Source organism: Castor canadensis, chromosome 9, assembly GCF_047511655.1.
Source record: "Castor canadensis chromosome 9, mCasCan1.hap1v2, whole genome shotgun sequence".
Classification (NCBI taxonomy): domain Eukaryota; kingdom Metazoa; phylum Chordata; class Mammalia; order Rodentia; family Castoridae; genus Castor; species Castor canadensis.
This window is the reverse complement of record NC_133394.1, coordinates 116,433,686-116,457,818: the sequence shown is the minus strand read 5'-3', so window position 1 is coordinate 116,457,818 and position 24,133 is coordinate 116,433,686. Positions and strand designations below refer to the sequence as shown.

At 36.7% G+C, this 24,133-nt stretch overlaps 1 protein-coding gene across 1 annotated transcript in view; it reads left to right on the top strand.

Moving 5' to 3' along the window:
• The window catches only part of Gabrb1 (gamma-aminobutyric acid type A receptor subunit beta1), a 366,236-nt gene that overhangs the window by 324,045 nt on the left and 18,058 nt on the right, over positions 1-24,133 (top strand). The window contains exons 6-8 of the mRNA XM_074042317.1: positions 6,636-6,773; positions 6,882-7,034; positions 9,890-10,134. Coding sequence (XP_073898418.1) covers positions 6,636-6,773; positions 6,882-7,034; positions 9,890-10,134 — 536 coding nt within the window. The remainder of the gene's footprint in view (positions 1-6,635; positions 6,774-6,881; positions 7,035-9,889; positions 10,135-24,133) is intronic.

Genomic DNA, 24,133 nt, shown 5'->3' with positions numbered 1-24,133 from the left:
TGCCTTGAACACTATGCCTAGTGGGTTTTAGTTAAACAAAGTGCAAGCAAACTTGGAAATAAAGATTCAGGCCACTGACTGCATGAACTGTTAAATACAGTAGTCCCTCCTTGTTTGCAGGGGGATAGGTTCCAAGTTCCCCATTGGATGGCTGCAAGTGTGACTAGTGCCAAACCCTGTATATACCATACTTTTCCTATGCATGTATACCAATGATGAAGTTTAATTTATGAATTAGGCAAAGTAAGAGATTAACAACAGTAACCAATAATAAAATAGAACAATGAAAACATAGTAATAGAAGTTACATGAACGTTGTCTCTCTCACTCCCTCTCATAAAGGGTTACTTGAACACAAGCATTGTGATACCACAACAGTTGATCAATTACTGAGATGCTTCTAAGTGACTAATGGGTAGGTGGCATATGCAGCAGGGCATGGATGAGCTGGACAAAAAGATGATTCATGTTCTGGGTGGGATGGAGCAGGACAGTGTGTGATTTCATTTTGCTACTCAAAACATCATGTAAATTAAAACTTAGACATGGCCATGTTTGTGGGATTCCCATGTAATAGTTTCAGACCATAGTTAACTGAAAATGCAGAAAGTGAAACTGGAGATAAGGGGAGATAACTGTACTGTTAAAATCTGCATTAATTGATGGTCATATCCCAGCTTTTTGTCATGTATGGTACTGAAATGTTTGGCTGATTTAGCTACTCTCCCCTCCCCTCTCAACCCCAAGCTGACAACCAACTCTAACTAGTGCTTACATGGTTTTCCCCTAGATTCCTACAGTGTAAGCACCAGCTAGAGGTTGTATCTATGATGTAGTTAACTTACTAAACCTAGAATCCACAAGTAGCCTTTTCCATTCTTGGACATAGAGATTATCCATTTATTTGTCTGTCTATTTATCATCTACCTTTTTCTGTGGATTTTGTTCATAGGTTCTTATCAGATTCATAAGCAGATGTACGAGCCTGTCTCACTGAGTCATAGCCAAACTTCTCATAAATCAACATTATGCCACTTAGTCCCATGAAGACCAAGCTGAATCCAATATGTAAAGAGATCCTCACAGTGTCTCACACATCAGAGATCATATTCAACAGTAAACACCTTCTATTTCTGCATCTGCATTTGGTCATTGTAGAGTGTGTCATTGGATGACGAATATTACCCATAAAGAGAAGGCAAGCTATTGGACCTAGAAGACAGTTTAAAGAGAAATAAAATACATTGAAATATATTATATATTGGCAGCCTCTAGAAGGTGACAAAAAGTTTGGAAATAAGAATTCAAAACAGTTTTTTGAAGAGAAATTAGAACTGCTCAAAGTAGTAAACCAAAATAGCTTTACTTCTGTGAAAAAGAAAAAAAAAAAAAAAAAGACTGGGCAGGGAAGAAAAATAGCTTAAAATTCCCTTCATTCTTGCAGTAAGTTAGTAAGTTAGTGGTGACTCTTTGGCACTTGGCATTCAACTTCCAAATTTTAAAATTATTTTTTTAACTCTTGAAAAGATGTTACTGCTTTAATCAAAAGTAGGTCAGCATAATACTTACTACAAAGAGTTTATATGGCTACCTTTGAAACACAAGTGTAGGTAATTCTAATGGGAAAAAAAGATTTTATACTTTTTTTATTGAGGTGAACATAAAAATAAAATGAAAAGGTCTTCTTTGACTCTAAGTGGTAAAGAGAAAAATTGGATTTTAGTGCTTAAATTATTTTTAGATTTTTAAATATATCCATGCATTCTTGTTACATAAGTTACTCTTATATAGGACCATAACCCAGCAAGACCGCAGGAAACTGAGACTAGACTAGTAGAAAGAGAACAGATTGTCAACATAGGGTTTTCCACACTGAAGACCTGAGGGTAGATTCTTCTACTGCTCCACATATTGCCCTTAAATTAATGAAATATCGCCACATCTGGATGTGGGACTGCATGCTACTCAGGTGGCAGAGGCAGGAAGATCTCTGGTTTGAAAACTGCCCAGACAGTTTTTGAGACTGTATCTCAAAAACAGATCCAACCAAAGGGCTGGGGTGAAGCTCACATTGTAGAACATCTGCCTAGCATGTGTGAGGCCCTGGGTTCAGTCCCCAGTACTGCACAGATAGATAAATAAATAGATAGATATGTAAATGGTAGATAGATAGATATCAAAGTATTATCAAAAATTAATATCATACCTAAAATTTTTATATATATATTAGTGATAATATTATTGACTATTCAAAGAATAAGATCTTAATTTTCTTAAATAATGTATATTTCTTTTTTAAACATCTTGATCATTATTGTATAAGAAGTACACCAACCACATTTACCTTCTTAACTTCCTTCTTTTACCCCCCTTGTCACTTGTTACCTCCCCTTAGCGTAATCCATTTTTCATAATATTGCTTATGTTTGCATTGGGTCTATGTTCTGCATATGAGAGAAAACATGCAAACTTTGGTTTTCTGAGCCTGGTTAATTTACTTAAGATGATGTTCTCCAGTTCCATCATTTACCTGCAAACAACAAAATTTCATTTTTCTTTGTGCCTGAATAAAATTCCATGGTATATAAGTATCATATTTTCTTAATGCACTTATCAGTAGTGGGCATCTTGGCTGTTTCCATAGCTTAGCTATTGTGAATAAAGCTGCAATAAACATGCATATGCAGGTGCCTTTATTGTAACCTGACTTACATTCCTTCAGGGATATCTCTAGGAGTGATATTGCTGGATCATATGATAGTTCTGTTTTTAGTTTTTCGAGGAGCTCCCACATTGTTTGCCACAGTGGTTGCTGGGTAAACTGGATATCTGCATGCAGAAATCTAAAACTAGATTCATGTCTTTCACTCTGTACAAATACCAACTCAAAGTGGATTAAGGACCTTAATATAAGATCTGAAACTTTGAAGCTAGTGCAGGAAAGAGCAGGAAATACCCTGGAATTAATAGGCACAGACAATGACTTCTCTCTTTGTGGCTGAAGGCTGTACTAATTTACATTCCCACCAACAGTGCATAAGGATTCCTTTTTCCTCACATGCTCACCAACATTTGTTGTTGCTTGTGTTGTTTGATGATAGACATTCAAATAGGAGTGAGGTAGAGTCTCAATGTGGTTTTGATTTGCATTTCCTTTACGGCCAGGGATGTTGATCATTTCTTCATGTGATTTTGGCCATTTGAAATTCTTCCTTTAAAAAAGTTGTTCAGTTTTTTTTGCCCACTTCTTCATTGGGTCATTGAGTTTTTGGAAATTTAGTTTTTTGAGCTCCCTATATATTCTGGTTACTAATCCCTTGTCAGATAGATAGCTGGCAAAGATTTTCTCCAATTCTGTAGGCTGCCACTTAGATCTGGTGACCATTTCTTATGTTATAGATGTTTTTAGTTTCATGTAGTCCCATTTGTCAGTCCTTTCTCCTAGTTGCTGAGCCTTTTGAGTTTTATTGAGGGAGTCATTGCCTATGCCTACTAATTCCAGTGTATTTCCTGCTCTTTCCTACACTAGCTTCAAAGTTTTAGATCTTATATTAAGGTCCTTAATCCACTATGAGTTGAGACTTGTACAGAGGGAAAATCATGGATCTAGTTTTGGTTTTCTTCATGCAGATATCCAGTTTTCTCAGCCACATTTGTTGAAGAAATGTCTTTTCTCCATCATATGTTTTGGGAGCCTTTGTTAAAAATCAGGCAGGCATAGATGTGTGGATTTGTATCTGGGTCTTCTATTCTCTTCCACTGATTTTTATGTCCGTTCTTATACCAGTACCATGCTGTTTTTATTGCTGTGGCTCTGTAATATAGTTTGAAGTCAAGTATTGTGATATCTTCCAGTGTTGCTCTTTTTGTTCAGTGTTTCCTTGGCTATTTGAAGTCTTTTGTGCTTCCAAATGAACTTTGGTGTTGACTTTTCAATCTCTGTGATGAATATCATTGTAATTTTGATGGGAATTGAATTGAACATATAGATTGATTTTGGTAACAGAGCCATTTTTGTAATATTGATTCTACCAATTCATGAGCATGAGAGATATTTCCATCTTCTGTAGTCTTCTTCAATTTCTTTCTTCAATGGTTTATAGTTTTTATTGTAGATGTCTTTCACTTCCTTTGTTAAGTTTATTCCTACATATTTTTAGAGGCTATTGTAAATGGAATTGTTTTCCTATATTCTTTCTCAGTCTGTTCATTGTTGGTAAATTGATTTTGTATCCTGCTTCATTGTCTCTTCCGTCTAATTTAGGTTTGAAGTCTACTTTATCTGATAAGGTGTTTATAATGTCTAGGAATTTTTTGGTGGAGTTTTTTTTGGGGGGGGTCTTTTAGGTAAAAGATCATGACTTCTCCAAATAGGGATAGCTTGGCTTCTTCTTTTCCTATTTGAATTCTTTTTATTTCTTCTTCCTGTTTTATTGCTCTGACTAGGAATTCCAAGACTATGTTGAATAAGAGTGGAGGATGTAGACATCCTTGTCTACTTCTTGACTAGAGAAAATAGTTTCAGGTTTTTCCCCATTTAGTTTGATGTTGACCTTAGGCTTGTCATGTACAGCCTTTATTATGTTGAGGTACATTCTTTCTATTCTAGTTTCATCAAAGCTTTTATCATGAAAGTATGTTGAATTTTGTCAAAGGCTTTTTCTGCATCTATTGAGATGATCATGTGGTTTTTGTCTTTGCTTCTGTTAATATGTTGTATTACATTTAATGATTTGTGTATGGTGAACCATCTCTGCATCCCTGGGATGAAACTGACTTAATTGTGGTATATGATCTTTTTGATATGTATTTTACTGAGGATTTTTGTATCTAAGTTCATTAAAGAGATTGACCTGTAATTCTTTTTTGTGATCTAAAATATGGTCTATTTTAGAGAAAGTTCCATGCACTGCTGAGAATGTATGTTGTGCTCTTGCAGGTTGGAATACTCGGTAGATGTCTGTAAGAGTCATTCAATTCTAGATTTCTTTGTGATTTTTTTTGTCTTGATAACCTATCTGTTGGTAATGAAGAAGTATTGAAGTCTCACACTACCACTGTGTTGGGGTGTTTCTGTGTTTTCGAGTTTAATGAAGTTGGGTGAACCAACATTGGGTGCATATAAGTTAATGATTATTATTTACTCTTGATGTGTTGCTCCTTTTATTAGTATGAAGTGACCTTCTTTGTCTCTTCTGTCTAATTTAGGTTTGAAGTCTACTTTATCTGATATAAGTATAGCTACTCCTGTCTATTTTCTGGGGCCGTTAGCTTGGCAAATCATTTTCTACCCTTTTACCCTTAGGCAATGTCTATAAGGTGGGCTTCTTGTAAATAACAAATTATCAGGTATTTCTTTTTAATCCAGTTTGCCAATTTATGACTTTTGATGGGAGTATTGAGGCCATTAACATTCAGTGTTAATATTGAGAGGTATGTAGTGATTTCTGCCGTTTATTTTTTGTTTTGTAAGGATATGTGTGTATGCATAATCCTATGCTATTCTGTGATCATTTGTATACTTTTCTCATGATTTAGTAATTCCCATCTTTTCAGGGCTATGTGTACTTTCATCTTCTGTGTGCAGTATTCCTTTCAAAATCTTCTGTACTTCTGGTTTTAGGTCATGTATTGTTTTAGTTTCTGTTTATCATGGAAGGTTTTATCCCTCCTTCTATTTTGAATGATAATTTTGCTGGGTAGACGATCCTAGGATTGAAATTGTTTTCTTTCAGTACTTGAAATACCTGACTCCATGACCTTCTTGCTTTTAAGGTTTCTGCTGAGAAATCTGCTGTTATTTCCATGGGTTAACCTTTATAAGTTACTTGATTTTTCTCTTACAGCCTTCAATAGTCTTCCCTTGTTCTCTATGCTAATTGTTTTAACTATAATATGCCATGGAGAGGTTCTGTTTTGGTCATGTCTATTTGGTGCCCTGGAGGCTCCCTGTACCTGGATTGGGGAATTTTTCTGCTATTATTTTGTTGAAAATATTTCTTATACCTTTGACTTGTACCTCTTCTCCTTTGATGCCCATGATTCTCATAGGTTTGGTCTTTTGATAGAGTTCCAGCATATTCCTTTCATAGATCTTCAGTCTTTTGTCTATGTATTCTGTTCTTTCTTTGATCTGTTTTGTCTTTGAGCCTTGAAATTCTGTCTTCTACTTTTTCTAGTCTGGTGGAGTGATTTTTTGTTCTACCCTATCCCATTATCCTTTCTGTTCCCCTTTTAAAAATATGTGTTCAATTATTATTACTTCTTTCTGTCATTATTGTTGTTAGATAATGCCAAAATCTATTTCCAGATCCCTGGAATCCAGCCATCCATCACTGTAACAAGAGTGCCCATTAGCCGACACAAGAGGGAAAAATGGAGCAGTGATATCAGCTATCACTAAATGATCCAGATCTTATATCCTCTAAAGCCAGATGCATCTGTGTTCTCAATGTAGCCACTACCAACCCATCAAAAATAGAACTCAACATGACACTATATTCCATCCTACTTAAAAGCAATATTAGCTTGCCAGTACTTACTGAGATTCTTCCCTCTAGCTCCTAGGCTGTCTTCAAAATGAATTTCTAAACCACATGAATTCTACATAACTAGGCTGTGTTTCTTCATTTCAGATGGCTATACCACTGATGACATTGAGTTTTACTGGAATGGAGGAGAGGGAGCAGTAACCGGAGTTAATAAAATTGAGCTTCCTCAGTTTTCAATTGTTGACTACAAGATGGTGTCAAAGAAAGTGGAGTTCACAACAGGTAAGGATGATTCTTCAAAACCACCTAGGAATGACTGCATAAAGGAGATGATGATTCTAATCAAATGATATTTGGGTTTTCTTTTCTTGTTTACTTTTTTCAACTCAGGGGCATATCCACGACTGTCACTAAGTTTTCGCCTAAAGAGAAACATCGGTTACTTCATTTTGCAAACCTACATGCCTTCGACACTGATTACAATTCTGTCCTGGGTGTCTTTTTGGATCAACTATGATGCATCTGCAGCCAGGGTTGCACTAGGTAATGCATTCTTAGTATTCCAGAGAGTTAAAGGTTGAAACTTCAAACAAATAGCCAATATTAGCAATCACAAACAAGAACTCTCTTACAGAAACTCAAAGAATTAGATGACAGAAAAGTGCTTAAATATACAATATTTAAGCATAAAGTATTTATAATGAGTGTATTACAACATAATATCCTTTTCAGCATTTTACAATTTAAAAAAGAAAATTGGGGTGTGTTTCCCATCAGGGGTTTGTAGACTACATCCTAAGATTCTCATTGCACTAATTTTTTATCAGATTTGTAGTGACTTCCTCTTGTCCCCTGCTTTTTTACTGTGTAAAACATTCATAGTTCATTATTTTCAACACACTTGGAGAAAGCTAAACAAACCTTGTAACTACTAACAAGCTACATCAATTGTTGGGAAATGCTTTCCTTTGAATGTTAACTAAAGTTTAAAAATATAAAGTCTAAGTCTCCTTTAGATTAAGCTCATTATATTCAATAAACAGACAATTCATCACCTATATTAACGATCTGCGATCAAGACAGAAAAATGATTTTCTGTTTTATGGAACAAAATTCAGAATTAATCTTGCCATGGTTGAGTAATTCTGAAAGCTGAAAGACTGTTTTGAGACTTTAAATGGTTCCTTGGAAAGTTAGAACATGTAAGGTGTGTCTGATGAATCTGGGCATAGACAGATATGCCTCATTATTTTATTCTCAGACATTTCAATAATCACTTTCCAAGGCTTGTTCTCTCTCTCTCTCTCTCTCTCTCTCTCTCTCTCTCTCTCTCTCTGTCACACACACACATACACACACACACAAAGAATATCACTTCTGACTGAGATAATATATTACAACTCTTCTCTGAGACTGCTGAACTGCATTAAATGATAGCAACTAGATTAGTTGTCATCCTTTTAGCCTACTTCTATTGGCTGAGCATAAAGATTCATAAACCCAAATACTTACAGTGTCATATCAAGCTTTGAACATTCTAAAGCTAAAGAAAGCAAATAAGTAGTTACCCTGGTGCACATATGTATCTGCACAGATTAGTTAAATGTAGGTATAACCTTGCATATATGCATGTTTAGGGAGTACTGGGCGATATCCACGCAACATCAGGAAACACTAACCAGCAAGTTTGTGAATTGTGATTCATTTTGCACAACTGTCCTCAAAGTAGATGATATTTTGATTAAAGATACTAGTGATGTCAATACATAATGATGCTTGTTCCTCAGAATGTAAGCCTAAGATATTTTTTAACATACATAATTTTAAAAGACATTCACTTACTAACCCTCTTTGCTCAAAAATTCAAGCCAAAGACTGAAAGCAGAAATACAATTAGATAATTTGTAAGTAAATTATTCATTACTGCCAAGCACATTAGGAAGAATTGCATCAGGTGAAGTATAGAGTTCTCTTCAAAGAAATAAATAAGACTTCTCATACTGGCATTTGATATCAGTCTGGCACAATTGAATTAATCAGTGATTTGAACCATCTTAACTTTTGTAAGGTATTCCTGACTTTCTATTCTATCCTATTTTTCAAATCAGAGAATCTATGCATCAAGAACAATCCAATTGCCAAGTGGACACAAACTATTTTTCTTCTTATTTCCCTGCCTTCTATTCCCTTTGCCAGCTTTCCTTTGTCTTTGCTACCCATCTCATGCTTCCCATCATTATTTTTAAAGATCTGCATCAAATTTCAGGTATTACCTTCTCATCTCTCTGCTTATTTTAATACTGTTTAACGTCACTTTGCCTTTTTGTCCTTTACCTTGGTGACTTACAGCACAGAATTTCTGCTTACCAAGCTATAAAATAAGAACAAGACACTTTCCCATCATGCTCAGTGGACTGTTATGACAGTCATAGAAGATGACGCATAACTGGAGGAGTCTAAAACTGTAAAGCTTTATGAGTGTGTAATATTGGTGTTGTGACACAATCTATACTAGATTCTGACTTCTTTCTCCATTTCTTATTTTTCCCAATTATTATTGCATCATTGCCATCATTAAGACAAAATATTTATTATGCAGCCAGTATTATATTATACTTATATCTTACTAGTAATAGTGCTATATTTAACAAAGTAAATAAAACACAATCTGCCTTTTACAATCTTACAGTTTTACATGTTTAACAGATCTAAGATCAATTTTTAAAGAAACCTTTTCCTGATATCAGGGAACTAATTTGTTCTAGGCTCTGGAATCAAAGTAGAGGTGATATTTAGAACCCAAAGCAAAAAGATTATACTGTATATAGAAAATACATGAATCAAATATTTGGTGCAAATCACAAACAGTCTTATATGTCTCTTCTTTTGGTGATTTCTTACAATGAATGACACATTATTTTAAAATGCAATATTCAACTTGTGAATTTGGTGCCACGTAGATTCACAGGTTGAAGTAGATATCCTCAAGCTAGTCACAAGACTTAAGTTTGGTACGGGCACAAGGACAGATTTAGGGCAGAGATGGCTGAAATACCGAGAGAAAGAAAAAGAAAGAGAAAGATGTGGCCACATGAGGGACATTTGATAATAAGCTTCCAGTTGGATTTTCATACACCTTTTCAAGTTTTTCTTTTTCCTTAGTACATCTTCTTAAACAGTGTCAACCCTCTATTAAGTTCACATTCTATTTTTATGCCTTATTAATGGAGTATGGAGAGCACCTACAGTTTTGTCTTTTAAAATGTGTGCCCTTTGGTCCAATGGTTTATCATGTACTGACATCATTCTAGGGTAACATGTTTTCTCAGTCCTCTCAGTCTTACGAACTGTAGCTTCACAGAGGTACCTCAAGCTAAACACTGTCTTTCTGTTCACAGGGATCACCACTGTGCTGACAATGACGACCATCAGCACTCACCTCAGGGAGACCCTGCCAAAGATCCCTTATGTCAAAGCAATAGATATTTATCTAATGGGTTGCTTTGTGTTCGTGTTCCTGGCTCTGCTGGAATATGCTTTTGTGAATTATATATTCTTTGGGAAAGGCCCTCAGAAAAAGGGAGCTAGCAAACAAGACCAGAGTGCTAATGAAAAGAACAAACTGGAGATGAATAAAGTTCAGGTAAGGTATTCAAAATTCCTAATAAGATTCTTCCTGAATTCATCAACAGCATTGTACCCAGAACTCTCATACCAGAAAAGGAACTCATAAAATATTAGTATTAAGATTCAACCAATCCCTCATTGTAGATATTTGGGAAGTAAGGATTTATGAAGTTAGGTTGAAGGTTGCATAGATTAATAAAATACTTTATCAGTCAGTTTTACATTACTATAGCAAAACACTTGAGGCACGCTAGCCTTATAAAAAAAACAGGTTGATTTAGCCCACAGTTTTAGAAGCTGAAAACCTACACATCAGAGTGCTGACTCTAGCACTATGATAGATAGCTGGAGTGCATATAGGAGGAAGCCAGAGAGTAACTCAGAGATCCCACAACACTCCTGGGTGTAATACCTACCATTCACTTAACTACCTCCCACTAGCCTCCACCTCTTAGCAGAACTACTTCCCCAAATCATCACACTAAGAACCAAGTTTGCAACACATGAAACATTTGAGGACAGAATATGCCGTAACTAAACCATAACATATACCTAGAACTGGAAATCAACCTCAGACTCATTATTACTTACTCTAAATTATTTGTAAAGCTATAAAAGCATGTTAAGATAAGGCAGACTACTTGCATAAAATTCTAAGGTACCTAAAAATTATTAAAACAATTTTAATTCTACATAAAAACAAAAGATAGTAATTGTAAACAGGAAAGAACTTGAAAATAATCTACCCTTAAAAGAAGAAAAATATACTTTGTGAACCATAGGCTATTTTTATACAGCTTTTCCACAGCTGAACTTCAGCATAAAACCAAAGTTGTGCTATTTGGAGGAGTCAATTTTGATACTTTTAGAGTTCCTGAAATTTTCAGAAAGAAATGAGCTGAATTTTTTTTAAAGGAAGAGAGAGGATGGAGAGAGGGAAGGAGGGAGGAAGGGAGGGCAGGTAAGGAGAGAGGGAAGAAAGGGGAAGGGAGAGGAGAGGAGAACAACAAAATGTAGAGTTTGGGGTTGATGTCTATCATATGGAAATCAGAATTTGGAGTAGTGTGATAAACACATTGGACTTTCCATTAAAACCCCAAAAAGATCAGATCTTAGGAAAAAGACTAAGTCATGAGAATATGTGATTCCCCTTGAGTTAAGGGGAAAACTGAAACAGGCTTACTCTAACAACACATAAAATCAAGCTTGCACATATTCTAGGTGATATGTTAGTAATAAAACAGCCTTTAAAAAACAAAATCCAACATTCCTCTTAGAAGATAACACAATCCAAAATCCCTACAGTACATCATTCAAAACATCTGATATATAACCAAAATTACTAAACATGAAAAGAAATGGGAAAATATGAGAAAAATAAGAGAAAATATTTCATCAATAGAAATTTGCCTTCAAAAGCCTCCAGCATTGTCTTAAAAGATAACTACTGTGAAATAACTATAATTAATATATTTCAGATGGATATTTCAGCCAGAACTGGAAATAACCAAAATTTCCTACAATAGGTGGACAATTAAACAAACTATAGTACATTCATAATATGGAATACTATTCCAATTAAAAACAACTATCAATAGATGCATAGATAGGCCTCATGGACATGATGTTGAGGGCAGTGGGGGACCAATCTTTAAAAACTACATGCTTTATGTGTTGTATGATTACTGCATGAAATAACAAAAAGAAAATAAGAAGTAAGGGAGGGAGAGCAAAGAGAGAGAGAAAGGGAGGGAGGGAGGGGAAAGGAAGAAAGGAGAGAGAAAAAGAAAGAGAAAGAGGGAGAGAGAGGGGGAGGGAGGGAGGGAAAGAAGAAAGGAAGAAAGGAAGGAAGGAAGGAGAGAGGAGGGTAAAGCAGGAGAAATGAGAGGAGAATGGAAGAGGAGAGGGAGGGGAAAAGAGGAGAGGGGAGGGAGGAGAGGAGCAGGAAAGGAAAAGGAAAATGAAAGGGAAAAAAAGCAAAGATTTCAGCTGATGTCATGTACAAAATAAGACAGTACTCTCCTCTCCTCTCTTTTATTCTCCTTCCCCTCCTTCTTTCCTTCCTTCCTTCCTTTCTAAAAGTTTTTGTTATTTAATACAAGAATAATATAGCACATCCTCTCCTGTATGAAATATCAAAATTACAAAGATAGAGAACAGAGTAGTGGTTGCCAGGAATTGTGATACTGGGGAGGGATGGGGGTGCCGAGGTGTGAGTGATTAAAAAGAATCAATAAAAGCGAGATCTTTATCACAATGAAGCAGCTCTGTGTCTTCATTGCAGTGCAGGTCACATAACACCACATATTCAAGAAAATTATGTAGAACTATGCACACATTACATCAATGCCAGTTTCTTATTTTGCTATTGTGTCATTGTTATGCAAAATATAATCAATGGAAAAACTGGGTGAAGTATACACATAACACTTCTATGCTATCTTTGTAACTTTCTGGGGATTGACAATAATTTCAAAATAGAAAGTTTAAAATGAAATCAATAGGAGAAAACTGGTACCATACATAAAGAGATGAGGTGTTTCAGAAAATGACACTATAAAAAAGAACTAAAGGAAATGACAGAATTGAATATTTCACTAGGTGGATTCATATCACATTACACAGAACAGAAGAAAGGATTAGAAAAGTTGAAGGTCATAGTAGGATTCATTTGAAGGTCTTGTTATTCCTCTCTCCATTTCTCTGTTGTACCAATTCTTAACCATGAAAGGTGTTACTATGGAGATACCTTAACTGACAGCACCAATCTCTATTTCAATGAACCCCTGTTCATTGTTCTCATGGGATCTTGTAATTTTCTACCATAGGACTTTCACAATAATGAGTACATGTTTGTTTGTGTAATTTTTTTTTTAGCATCCATCTCTCTTATTAGATTGTACCTTCCCAAGGATAAGCACCAGGGTCCACCATGTTTACTGTTCTATCCACAGTGGCTAAGCCAGGGCAAATACCAAAGAAGTGCCTGTCAACTGAATAAATAAGCACCAGAAAGGCCTTCTCCATTAAAGGTTTTTAGGGGCCACCCAAGATTTGAGCAATTTGTCATAATGTTTTGTAAAATTCTTGTATATTCTTAATAATTAAGAAAAAGAGACCACTTTAGCTTCTACCCAAGAATGTCTTGCTGTTCCTGTCACCCGCGTTGTGTGTGTTGCTGAGAATTGAGCCCTGTGCATTCTAGATGAGCACTTCACCACTGAACCCCTCACTTGATTTTTAATGCTTTTTTAAGCATGCTTTCTCTCATCCTGTGGTATTCTTTCTGAATCTCAGTGTCATATAGTATTGAATATAGTCTTCAAGGGAGGGCTATGGCTAAGATTTTATTAACTTCTTCATGCAACTTATAATCATTCGGTAAGTGATTAGGTATGGCAGATCCTAACTTCCTTATCCTCTTCTAAAACCAGAGGCTCAGAGAGATAATGTATGGATAACAAACTTCATCTGTTCAGTGTATCATCTCTAGCAGTTAAATTAACAATGCAAACAGTGTGTTTTTTAAAAAATGTTACCCTATGGTTAAATTCTAAATCATAGAAAATATTAGATTTTCCCCTTTTATAGTGGCTAGATGATCCTCCTCTTTCCTTTTAAATGCTTGTAAAAATTTAAATGAAAATGACATACGTTTTCTGATCCCAGAGAATTTTCATTTGAGGGATACCTAGAACTTGCCTTGGTATCCTGGAGCATAGAGTGGCATTGTTCATTATTGCAAATTACTTTTGATAGTCTCAGCTGGGCAGTCAGGTCAAAGGGTATCTGTACTGAAGCTTCAGAAGTGTAAGCCTTGTATTGATTTATATTTCCAACAGCTGCACTGAAGCATTTTTTATATGAGTACAGATGCTGAATCCAGACATTAGGAGAGTTTCATTCTCCAAGGTGATAAAAGCTATAGATTCATGAACCCCTCAGGCATCATTTGAAGCTAGGGATGGTATTTAGAGTTTTGAAAGATAGATTTCACAGCACAACAAGACTTTAAGGAAGATACCTCTGGGATACTTTTAAACTAACCTGAAATTTTTTTAGTTGTGTATGCTGCCACAATGCTTGCCATCTGCAAGTAAATGAAATGGATGCATGGGTGGTCTGTGCTCAGAGACTCCTCAAAGTCACTCTAAGTCATGAGGGACACTGGGGATTCTGCTGAAGAGTCACACTGACTGTGACGTTGTAACTCCAGGGGTCAAAATACAGAGTATTTCCTTGAAGCATTAGATATTTCTGTTGTTACCTGGCCTCTGCTCTCTCATTCTTGTTCTCTGTGTTATCATCCAAACACAACAAGCCACAAAAATCTTTTGGGATGCCTATGTAAAATATAGACTAGAAAGGCATTTAATCTAGAATAAATGCACTCAACTTCTGTTTTCAACAAGCTTCCCAGTTGATTCACATGCACACTAAGATCTGAGAACCACTGTCCCAGAGATCCTAGAGATGCTAGCCACCCAGGTCTCCTGGACCAGTGAAACTCAAACACAGCTCAGAGAAATGGCTCAAAGTTTGAGTTTCAGAGTTTCTCCTTATACAGACATGAACTGAGTCTCTCCTTAACAGAACCTCAGACTCAGCTCTGGAAAGACAATGACATACAGCGATGGGAAGAATAAGGGACCCACCCTTTTGGAGCTTATTTTCATTTGAAGGAACTGGCACAACTACATGATAGAATGGCAGAAGATGATGATCATGGTCATTGTGAAGAAATGATGAGAATTTAGCTAGGCAACAATCTCTGCAAGAACATTCCAGGAGAGTGGCCTGGCAAGTGAAAATGCTCTGAGGACTTAAGAGCATGAAGGATCAGTCAAAGAGGAAAAAGAACATATGGCCCAGGCTGGACCTGGTGGTATATACCTGTAGTCCCAGCACTTGGAAGGCTGAGACAAGAGGATCACAATTTCAAGGTCAGCTTGAGCTACATAACAAGACCCTTTCATTTAAAAAACGCCAGTGTGGCTGAAGCAAAGAACTCAAGAGGCAGAGTGCTAAGACATGAGGACAGAGGTGTCCTCCAGGAGTGAGCTCACAAAGTGTTGATGGGTTAGGATGAGAAATTTGGATTTGATTCTATGACTTGGGAAGTGGATAGAATATTTGAACAGAGGAGGTATTATCTGCTTTGCATTTTTAAAGGACCATCAGGCTGCCATGCAGAGAAAAGACCACAGGGTTGCATTCTTGGAAAAAGCAAGAGATGATCAATTATGTGGCAAGTGACAATGGAGAGAAGTGGCTGGAATCAGGATATATTTAATAGTGGAACCATTTGGGTTTGGCAAAACGTAGAATAGGAGAAATGTGGAAAAAAAGGAATAGGAATAATTTTAACTACCTAAGCCATGTTCTAAAAAATTGCCACTTTCTTCATTTTAGTTTTGTCTTTTGTCCTTATTTCTGACCCCCCCAATATTATAATAGGCATTAGTTTAAGTTTATATAGGTTTGCACTTCACCATCTGTTCTTTCTCAAAACAATAAGAAAGTTTTCAGTTCTGCCCGCCCTTGTCAGGATGCCCAAAGAGATATGCAAATCACAATCTGAGCCTCCCAACAATCCTCCCATCTCCCCATCTCCATCCCCGCCAAAAAGGCTTCAAAAATTCCAAGCCAAGGAATCAGGGTTTGGCAGACATGGTAAGAGCAGGTGACTGACAGAGACGGCAGGAATGTGGTACATTCTCTGAAGGGAGGCAGTGGGGTGATGGAGGCTGTGTCCAATAAAGCTCTTTGCTCTCTCAGGAGAAGACAGCCACTCTCCATGGACAGCTTCATGAAACGGACTGTAGGCTTAGTCTAAAGGCAGCATCACCGCAGTGGCTTCCAGCTAGCTCTCTGCTTCAGAGTAACTATGAATCTATTTAAATTGGCTAGCAAGAAGGAAATAGCATGCTGTTTGAAAAGTACATTAAGCCCGGAGGTATTCCCCAACAAGGCTTTAAAACTGCCACTGAAAACAAGATTCTATTTTATTTCAATTACACTGAAGTGTGAGTTTTGCTATATATTTATATTGAAGAGATCCAGAACTGTTCAATCTAGTGAGTGGCAACATTTTATTTTTACAACCTGAGGTACTCTCTGGGGATGTTAAGAGCAGAGAGAAAGAGAGGGTGAGTGAGATGGAAGGGTAGGAGAAAGGCTGAAACCAAGCTAGAAAATAAATATGTACATTTGCTTGGAATTTCTACTGAAGGAAGAAACACAACTATTACATCAGCATTTCCTGGACTTGAGTCATTTGAGAACCACCATTATGACGTTTGCCAGAGTTTAGTCTGAGCTCCCCAGAGAAATAGAACCAACACGCATGAAAAAAATAAATTTCTTTTAAGGAATTACCTCATGCAATTTTGAGAGATGGCAAGTCTGAAATCTGTACGACAGGTTGCAGGCTGGAAACTCAACTGAGAATTAATGTCACAACCCTGAGTCCAATACTGCAGGTCATGCTGGAAAGTCAGGCAGGTTTCCTATGTTAAAGTTCTGAGGCAGAATTTCATCTTCTCTAGGAATCTCTGGGTTTTGCTCTTAAGGCTATCAACTGATTAGCATGAGGCCCACTCACATCCATATCACCAAGTTATTATAGCAACTGATTATAAATGTTAATCACATATATAAAATACCTTCACTGCACCATCAAGACTAGTGTTTGACCAAAAGACTAGAGACCATAGCCTAGCCATGTTGACACATAAAATTAACCACCATGCCCCTTTGCCACCTGTACTATTATTTCTTCATTCATTCCCTCAGGAGACACTGCTTTATGCTGAACTTTTCTCAGCTTGAGTAAGACAAAGGCCCTTCCCTCCTGGAGGAATATTCTACTGGGACACCAAGGGGAAGAACACAATAGGCAAGAAGGGAGGTGGCCTTTTTGAGACTGAGATGCCTTTAAATATCCACACAGAACCATCTTGCACTCTGTTGTACAGTCATTCCAGAATATAAGGAAATGTGAATTACTTTGAATTTTTCACTTGTTATAATAAAAAAGGGAACATGAATGTAATGTTAAGAAAAGCAAGCACAAAATCATGAATTTAGTGTGATGGCTGTATTTTCTAAATACATTAAAAGAAATGTATATATAGCTATACATATAGATCTGTATAAATATATATATCTGTATATATATACATATCTGTATTTATATATATATATGTTTTGTTCCTTCATAATGCTACCTGCTTAAAAAAAACTAATGGGGGAAGGAGGTATTGCATATCGTCCTCCATAAGAAAGTAAGTTTCAACAGTTCGAGAATCTTGTCTGCTTGTTCACCACTGTCTTCCTGGGAATGTTGGGTCCAGGAATGTTTAGAATTAAAAACAAGGTGTTATTTATAAGCACTGCACTGCAGGAAGGAAAAAGCATGCTCACCAGCCAGACACTAACTATCCTTTCCCATCAGTCCCTATGTAGTAAAACCCTAGGCTGTTCTTTACATGTAAGCTCCTCCAAATTTGCCTGTGGTCAGCCAATCTCATGGCCAGGTATCATGACCTTCTGGAAAGAAGAGAAGAGAAAGGCTCAGGAGGCAAGAAAGTGGATCTCGGGATTCCATGGGTACAAACTTTTAAGAGGCTGTTAAAGAGACCACTGATAACCTGTATTTGAAAGAGGCCACAGTATTTGTCCAGTAAGTGATTTATAATCAATGTGGGGAGGGAGGGAGGGAGCTTCAGTGTTTGCACAGGAGAGCACAACATCATGAGTTTTATTCACTGAGATCTTTCAGTTTCTAAAATGACAGATATACTTTCCTATTTTATGTGAAAGAGCTGAATTTTTTTCCATTAGTGTCTGGGCCAGTGCCGGAGACATAGCAGGTACTCTATAAACATTGACTGAATAAATGACAGTGAGTGAATGAACTAATAGCATTTTAAATGTTTACCCATGTTCCACCTAAAATCACCTCTTGCAGTACTGAACATATGCTGGTCAAATAAGGGGTGAATGAAGGTGAAGAATTAGCAAGTTCTTGGAGCTGCAGATCTATAGCCACATTCTCTGCTTCCTTTCTGAAGTGAAAAGAAAGGGTTTATTTATTGGTCTTTCTGAAGTCTTAATAACAATGTTCTTTTTCTCTAAATTTAGATGAAATGTTGTTGTAAACTTTTTTTTAAAAAGTATCAGTTGTCTTGGTTTGAGGAATATAGGTTTTTAAAAATTTTTTTTTATTATTCATTTATTCACATGTGCATACATTGTTTGGTTCATTTCTCCACCTGCCCACCTCCCCCACCCGGTCCCTCCTTCCTCCCCCTCACTTCCAGGCAGAACCTGTTCTGCCCTTATCTCTAATTTTGTTGAAGAAAAGACATAAGCATAATAAGGAAGACAAAGCGTTTTTGCTAGTTGAGTTAAGGATAGCTATACAGCAAGTTCCTAGCATTGCTTTCATGTACAAATGTGTTACAACCCAAGATGATTCATCTTAGTTTTTTTGAGACATTTGTGAATGGAATCGTTTCCATATATTCCTTCCCAGTTTGTTTGTTGTTGGTGTATAAAAAAGCTAATGATTGTTGTAAGTTGATTTTGTATCCTGCCACCTTGCTATAGCTGTTTATGGTGTCTAAGAGTTTTGGGGTAGAGTTTTTTGGGTCATTAAGGAATAGGATCACATCATCTGCAAAAAAGGATATTTTGACAGTTTCTTTACCTTTTTGGATTCCTTTTATTTATTCTTTTTGCCTAATTGCTCTGGCTAGAAATTCCAGTACTATGTTGAATAAGAGTAGGAATAGTAGGCACCCTACTCTCGTTCCTGATTTTAGGGGAAATAGTTTCAGTTTTTCACCATTAAGTATGATGTTGGCTACAGGTTTGTCATATATAGCCTTTACAATGTTGAGGTACATTCTTTCTATTCCTAGTTTTCTTAGAGCTTTTATCATGAGGTGGTGTTGGATCTTGTTGAAGGCTTTTTTCCATATATTGAGGTGATCAAGTGGTTTTTGTCTTTGCTTCTATTGATGTGCTGTATTACATTTATAGATTTGCATATGTTGAACCACCCCTGCATCCCTGGGATGAGGCCAACTTGGTCATGGTGTATGATCTTTCTGATGTGTTGTTGGATTCATTTTGCCATTATTTTATTGAGGATTTTTGCATTAATATTCATTAAGGAAATTGGCCTGTAGTTCTCCTTTTTGGAGGTATCTTTGTCTGGTTTTGGGATGAGAGCAATATTGGATTCATAAAATGAGTTAGGCAGTGTTCTTTCCCTTTCTATTTCATGAAACAGTTTAAGGAGGGTTGGTATTAGTTTATATTCCCTCAAATACAGACTTGCCACCCAGTCACTGGAAGGGATGAAAACTACAATCCTTACTAGTGAGCAAAGCAGGATTACCATGCATATCTTAACATGCAGTTTGACAGTTCTTTGCAGATAGCTCTGTGATCTCATCAGAGGGAGAGAAAAATCCAGAAAACACAGAGTCATCCATGCCTGCTTCCTTTATCCACATATGCCCACCAGATAGGTCTGTGCAGAGCAGTGGGAAGGGAGGAGAAAAAAAGCTTGATGTGAGTTGGCCTTTGATTTCTCCTGCAAATTGCAGTGGGAATGTCCTTCCTTGAGGGTGACATGAGGATGGGATATGATTGTCCCACTGAACAGTCATTTTAACATCCACAATGTTTTAGAAAAATCTTGTAGTCTGTGTCTGCTCTTAACCCATTGTGTTAACATTTCCATTTGTTTCAATTCCTTTTTTCTTGAAGTCTAAAAATGTGCAATGTCTGCATCATGCTGGACACAGATGTTAACGGTTCCTCATTGTCTTTGTGGCATTTGACCACTGCAGATGAAGGAAGGTACATCATGGCTTCTTCTGCGTTCCCAAAGTGTGAACAAACAATAGCCATTTTCCTTGTGGGTTCTACTTTTTGAAAGCTGTATCTGTTGTATGCCATCAAACATACACACGCACAGAGAGAGAGAGAGAGAGAGAGAGAGAGAGACTCTAACATCAGCATCCTAAACTGGGTGGGAAAGACAGTGAAAGTAGAAAAGAATTGTTTTATGTTTCTCCTTAGAAACAGCATGCTAATGTTGATTTAACTATAGAGCAAATGAAATCAGCTTTCATATGAGTTGCAGAACTGGATTCACTATTATCTAGGTCAAAACATGTAAAGCTGTGATTTCTAGCTCAATGGCAGTGAATATTATGAAGGATTTACATGAACTAGCACATTTCGTGGTACATTTGAAGCTCACCAAAGTGTACCAAAGTATCATACAAGAATGTACCTTATTTGCCATGATTTCTATTCAGTCAGAAGCACCTGTGTGCTTCACTGACTGATTCTAAGTTCTAGTAACTGTTTTTTTAGAGATGCATAGTAATATAGCATAAGGATGCATACAATGCAGATCAAGATATTCAGGTTTACAAGTTTTGGTTTGTGTTTTAGAAAGTTGTGCCCTCCCTTCACCTGGAATGTTCTCCATAATCAAAGAATAGGAAATAAATCCTTGAGATCATCTAAGGAAAACATTCCATTTACTGAATGTTTTCATTTCAGGATACTGAGGTTCAGACTTTCCAAGGTCACTTCTCACCAGTTAATAGGAAAACCAGGATGATCAACAACAAAACAAGAATGAAAACACAGGCTCCTGACTCCAAACCCTTTGTTCTGCTATATACCCATCTTTTCAGACTTTATACAAGCCCAATACTTTCATGTGGCCTTCTGTGACCTCTAGTGGTTTCTCATTTTTATGAACCCTTTATTATGGTCTATACTGTGCCATTTAGCATTTGGTTAAAATACTTCACCACCACTCCAATATTATTATGCTTTAGTCATATATCTCTAAAGAGATTATCTGACTATCTCTTAAGGACAAAAATCTATGATTTATGTTTTTCTTAACTATTATGCAGCACCTAGAAAAAAATCATTTGTTGTACTACTCACTTTCTGAAGTACCCCCCCCTTCAATTAATTCAGCATTTGCTCCTTGTCACTTCAACCCTACCAGTCTTAATAATACAAATGTTCTCATGCATGACTTTCCAATCACAGACTAACACTGTGTGGTGTAAATACACATACCATAAAGCCATAGACTCAGCCAACTCATCACCTAGTCTCAGTCCTTAAAGAAACATCAGCACCTCCTAATCAAATGTCCTTATCACTCAGATTTCCATGTGTTAAATTTCCAACTCAGAAGGCATCTGCTATACTGCCTCATCTTTGACTTCCTCACTCACTCCCACAAAATCTGCCTTTATCAGCCTTCCTTTCCCATGGCAACTTGATCTCTTCCAGCTTTACCTGACACCCTAACTCACATGTGCGAGGTAATGTTTTATTTCTTTTCTTACCTTTAACTACAAACTTTTGAAAAAAGGAAATCTATGTGATCTGCCTGCACCTCTTTTCCATCAATTCAATCTTAATCCCTTGCAATCTAGGTTCTGCTTCAGCTCTTACTCTAAAACCACACATGGTTTTATTGATGAATCTATGAGCCTTTCCTACAATGTCCTTCTCTCTGTTTTCTCTGGAACACTCTCTCCTTTTGGTGACCCTCCTCTAGTTCCCCATTATTACTTTCTCTTATTCTTTTCTAGCCTCTCTAGTTTCTCAATATCTCTTTCACTAACTCTATATCTATCTCCTACTTCTTAAAATAGTATCAATCTCAGCATATTCTAGTCATCACTGATATACAATCACTGATTAGCCATGACACTCAGGATGTTTAATGTATGCCATAAATTTGACCAAAATAGCAAACTTTTGCTTTTACTCCTCAGATACTCCACACTGAACTCCCCATTTCTGCTAATGATAATCTAGTCTTCTCATCCCCAAAAAATGACAATCAAAACCAAAATCACCTTTCTTCCCTTACCCTGTAAATCCAATCAAGTCAATTCTACTTGTGTTTTAGTTCTTCTTTTACTTTTATTTTTTTTTTCTTTACTGTTGTGCGGGTGGGGGTACACTGTAGCATTTACAAAGGTCCTTGCAATTTATCAACTATATCATTCTTGAATTCACACCCTCCACTGCTCCCCTTCTATTTCCCCTTTCCCTGATTCACGGAATAATTACACCAGGTATCAATATTGCAATTACATGCACATGTACACATTATTTTTCCTGTATTCACCCTCCTACCCGCTTCCACTGATACCAACTCTCCCCCCTGGACAGGACCTGTTCTGCCTTCCTGTTCTTTGATTTTGCACAAGAAAAATGAGAAAAGATCAAAAGAAAAGCATGACATTACTGTTTGTTTGAGATAAAGGTAGCTATACAGGGAGTTTCTTTGTGATATTTCCATGTGTATATGTGTTACCCATATCTCCTCTTATTATCAGCATTCTACTTTAGTCCCTTTCTTATGGTGGCTTCAGCCAGTTTAAGATTTCTATATTCATTCTTGTATAGAGAATATATCAACCATATTCAATTTCTTAGTTTTCTTCTTTTACCCTACCCCTCCCATGTGTGACCTCCCCTTAGTGAGGGCAGTGTTGCATAATATTACTGCATTTGTATTAGGTCTATATCCCACATATGAGAGAGAACATGCAGCTTTTGACCTTCTGAGTCTGGCTAACTTCACTTAAGATGATGTTCTTCTGTTCCAACCATTACCTGCAAATGACAAATTTTCATTCTTTTTTTGTGGCTGAATAAAATTCCACTGTGTATAAATACATTTTCTTAACCCATTCATCTGTAGTGGAGCATCTTGGCTGTTTCCATAGCTTAGCTCTTGTGAATAGTGCTTCAATAAACATGGGAGTGCAGGTGTCTTTGTTGTAAGCTGACTCACATTGCTTTGGGTATATTCCTAGGAGTGGTATCACTGGGTCATATGGCAGATCTTTCTTTTTCACAGATCCCTCCATTCCTTTCTACTGCACTGCCCTGATCCAAGCTCTTTTTATCTATGTCCCAGCACTTCTATGTCTGGGTGGGAAAATAGGACTTTTACCTAAAATTCAAGATTGATACAAGTATTATATGTTAAAGGATAAATGAATGAAAAAGACTAGAGGTCTCTAATTGGCCATCTAAATGCCCAATGTGACATGGATATGTTTGTTTGGCGTGAGGAGCATTTTTACAATATGGAGCTACCTTAATATAGAGTCCTCAAACAAAAATCTAGATAAGGTTCTTTAATGGTCTGTAGTTATTAGCTGTATCTGAGTTTCAGTGTCCTCTTTAGATATTTACTTTACCATAGTCCTTACCACATCCTAGTGCCACTCAATTATCTATACTCACCTGCCTCTACTCACTCATGCTTCTTGGTCCCTGTTGGATCTGAATTTATAAATTTTGCCTTAAAAGTCAGTGCTAAGTTTCTTAATGTAAGAATGCTTATTTTACCCAACATAATTCCTTGACTCCTAACACTGTTTCTGGAACAATAGTGAGCACTCAATAAATGTTTGGAGAAAGTTCCTGAGGTTACTATTATCCTGAAAGATTAAAGGTACACAGAGAAAGCAGGATTGAAGGAAGGAAAGGAAAAGAGAATGATGGAACATCAACAATATTGTAAAAACACATCTGTGAAGGTAGAGGATATAAGGATATGCATTGAAAGCTGTTGTAAAATGGGGGGTGGGAGGTAAAGGGGTAAGGGAGAGCAACAGAAGGGGCTGGACAGACCAAAGTAAAGTATACCCACAGTGGGGATATATTGAGAAACCCCTTTGAACATCAACTTAAATATTAATAATGAAAGACAGGTCTGTAAAATAGGTACAATGTGTGGGGGGAGAGTACTTGAAAAAGGGAGGGGTGAATGAAGAAGATTAATGTGAGGGTATATGGTTGATGGACCTCATATTCTTGTGGGAGTCATCTAACCAATGTGCAACATAAGCCTATTTGGAATTGTCAAAATGAATCCCTCTATATAATGAATATATTCTAATAAAAAATTTTTAAAAGTAAATTGAGCTTTG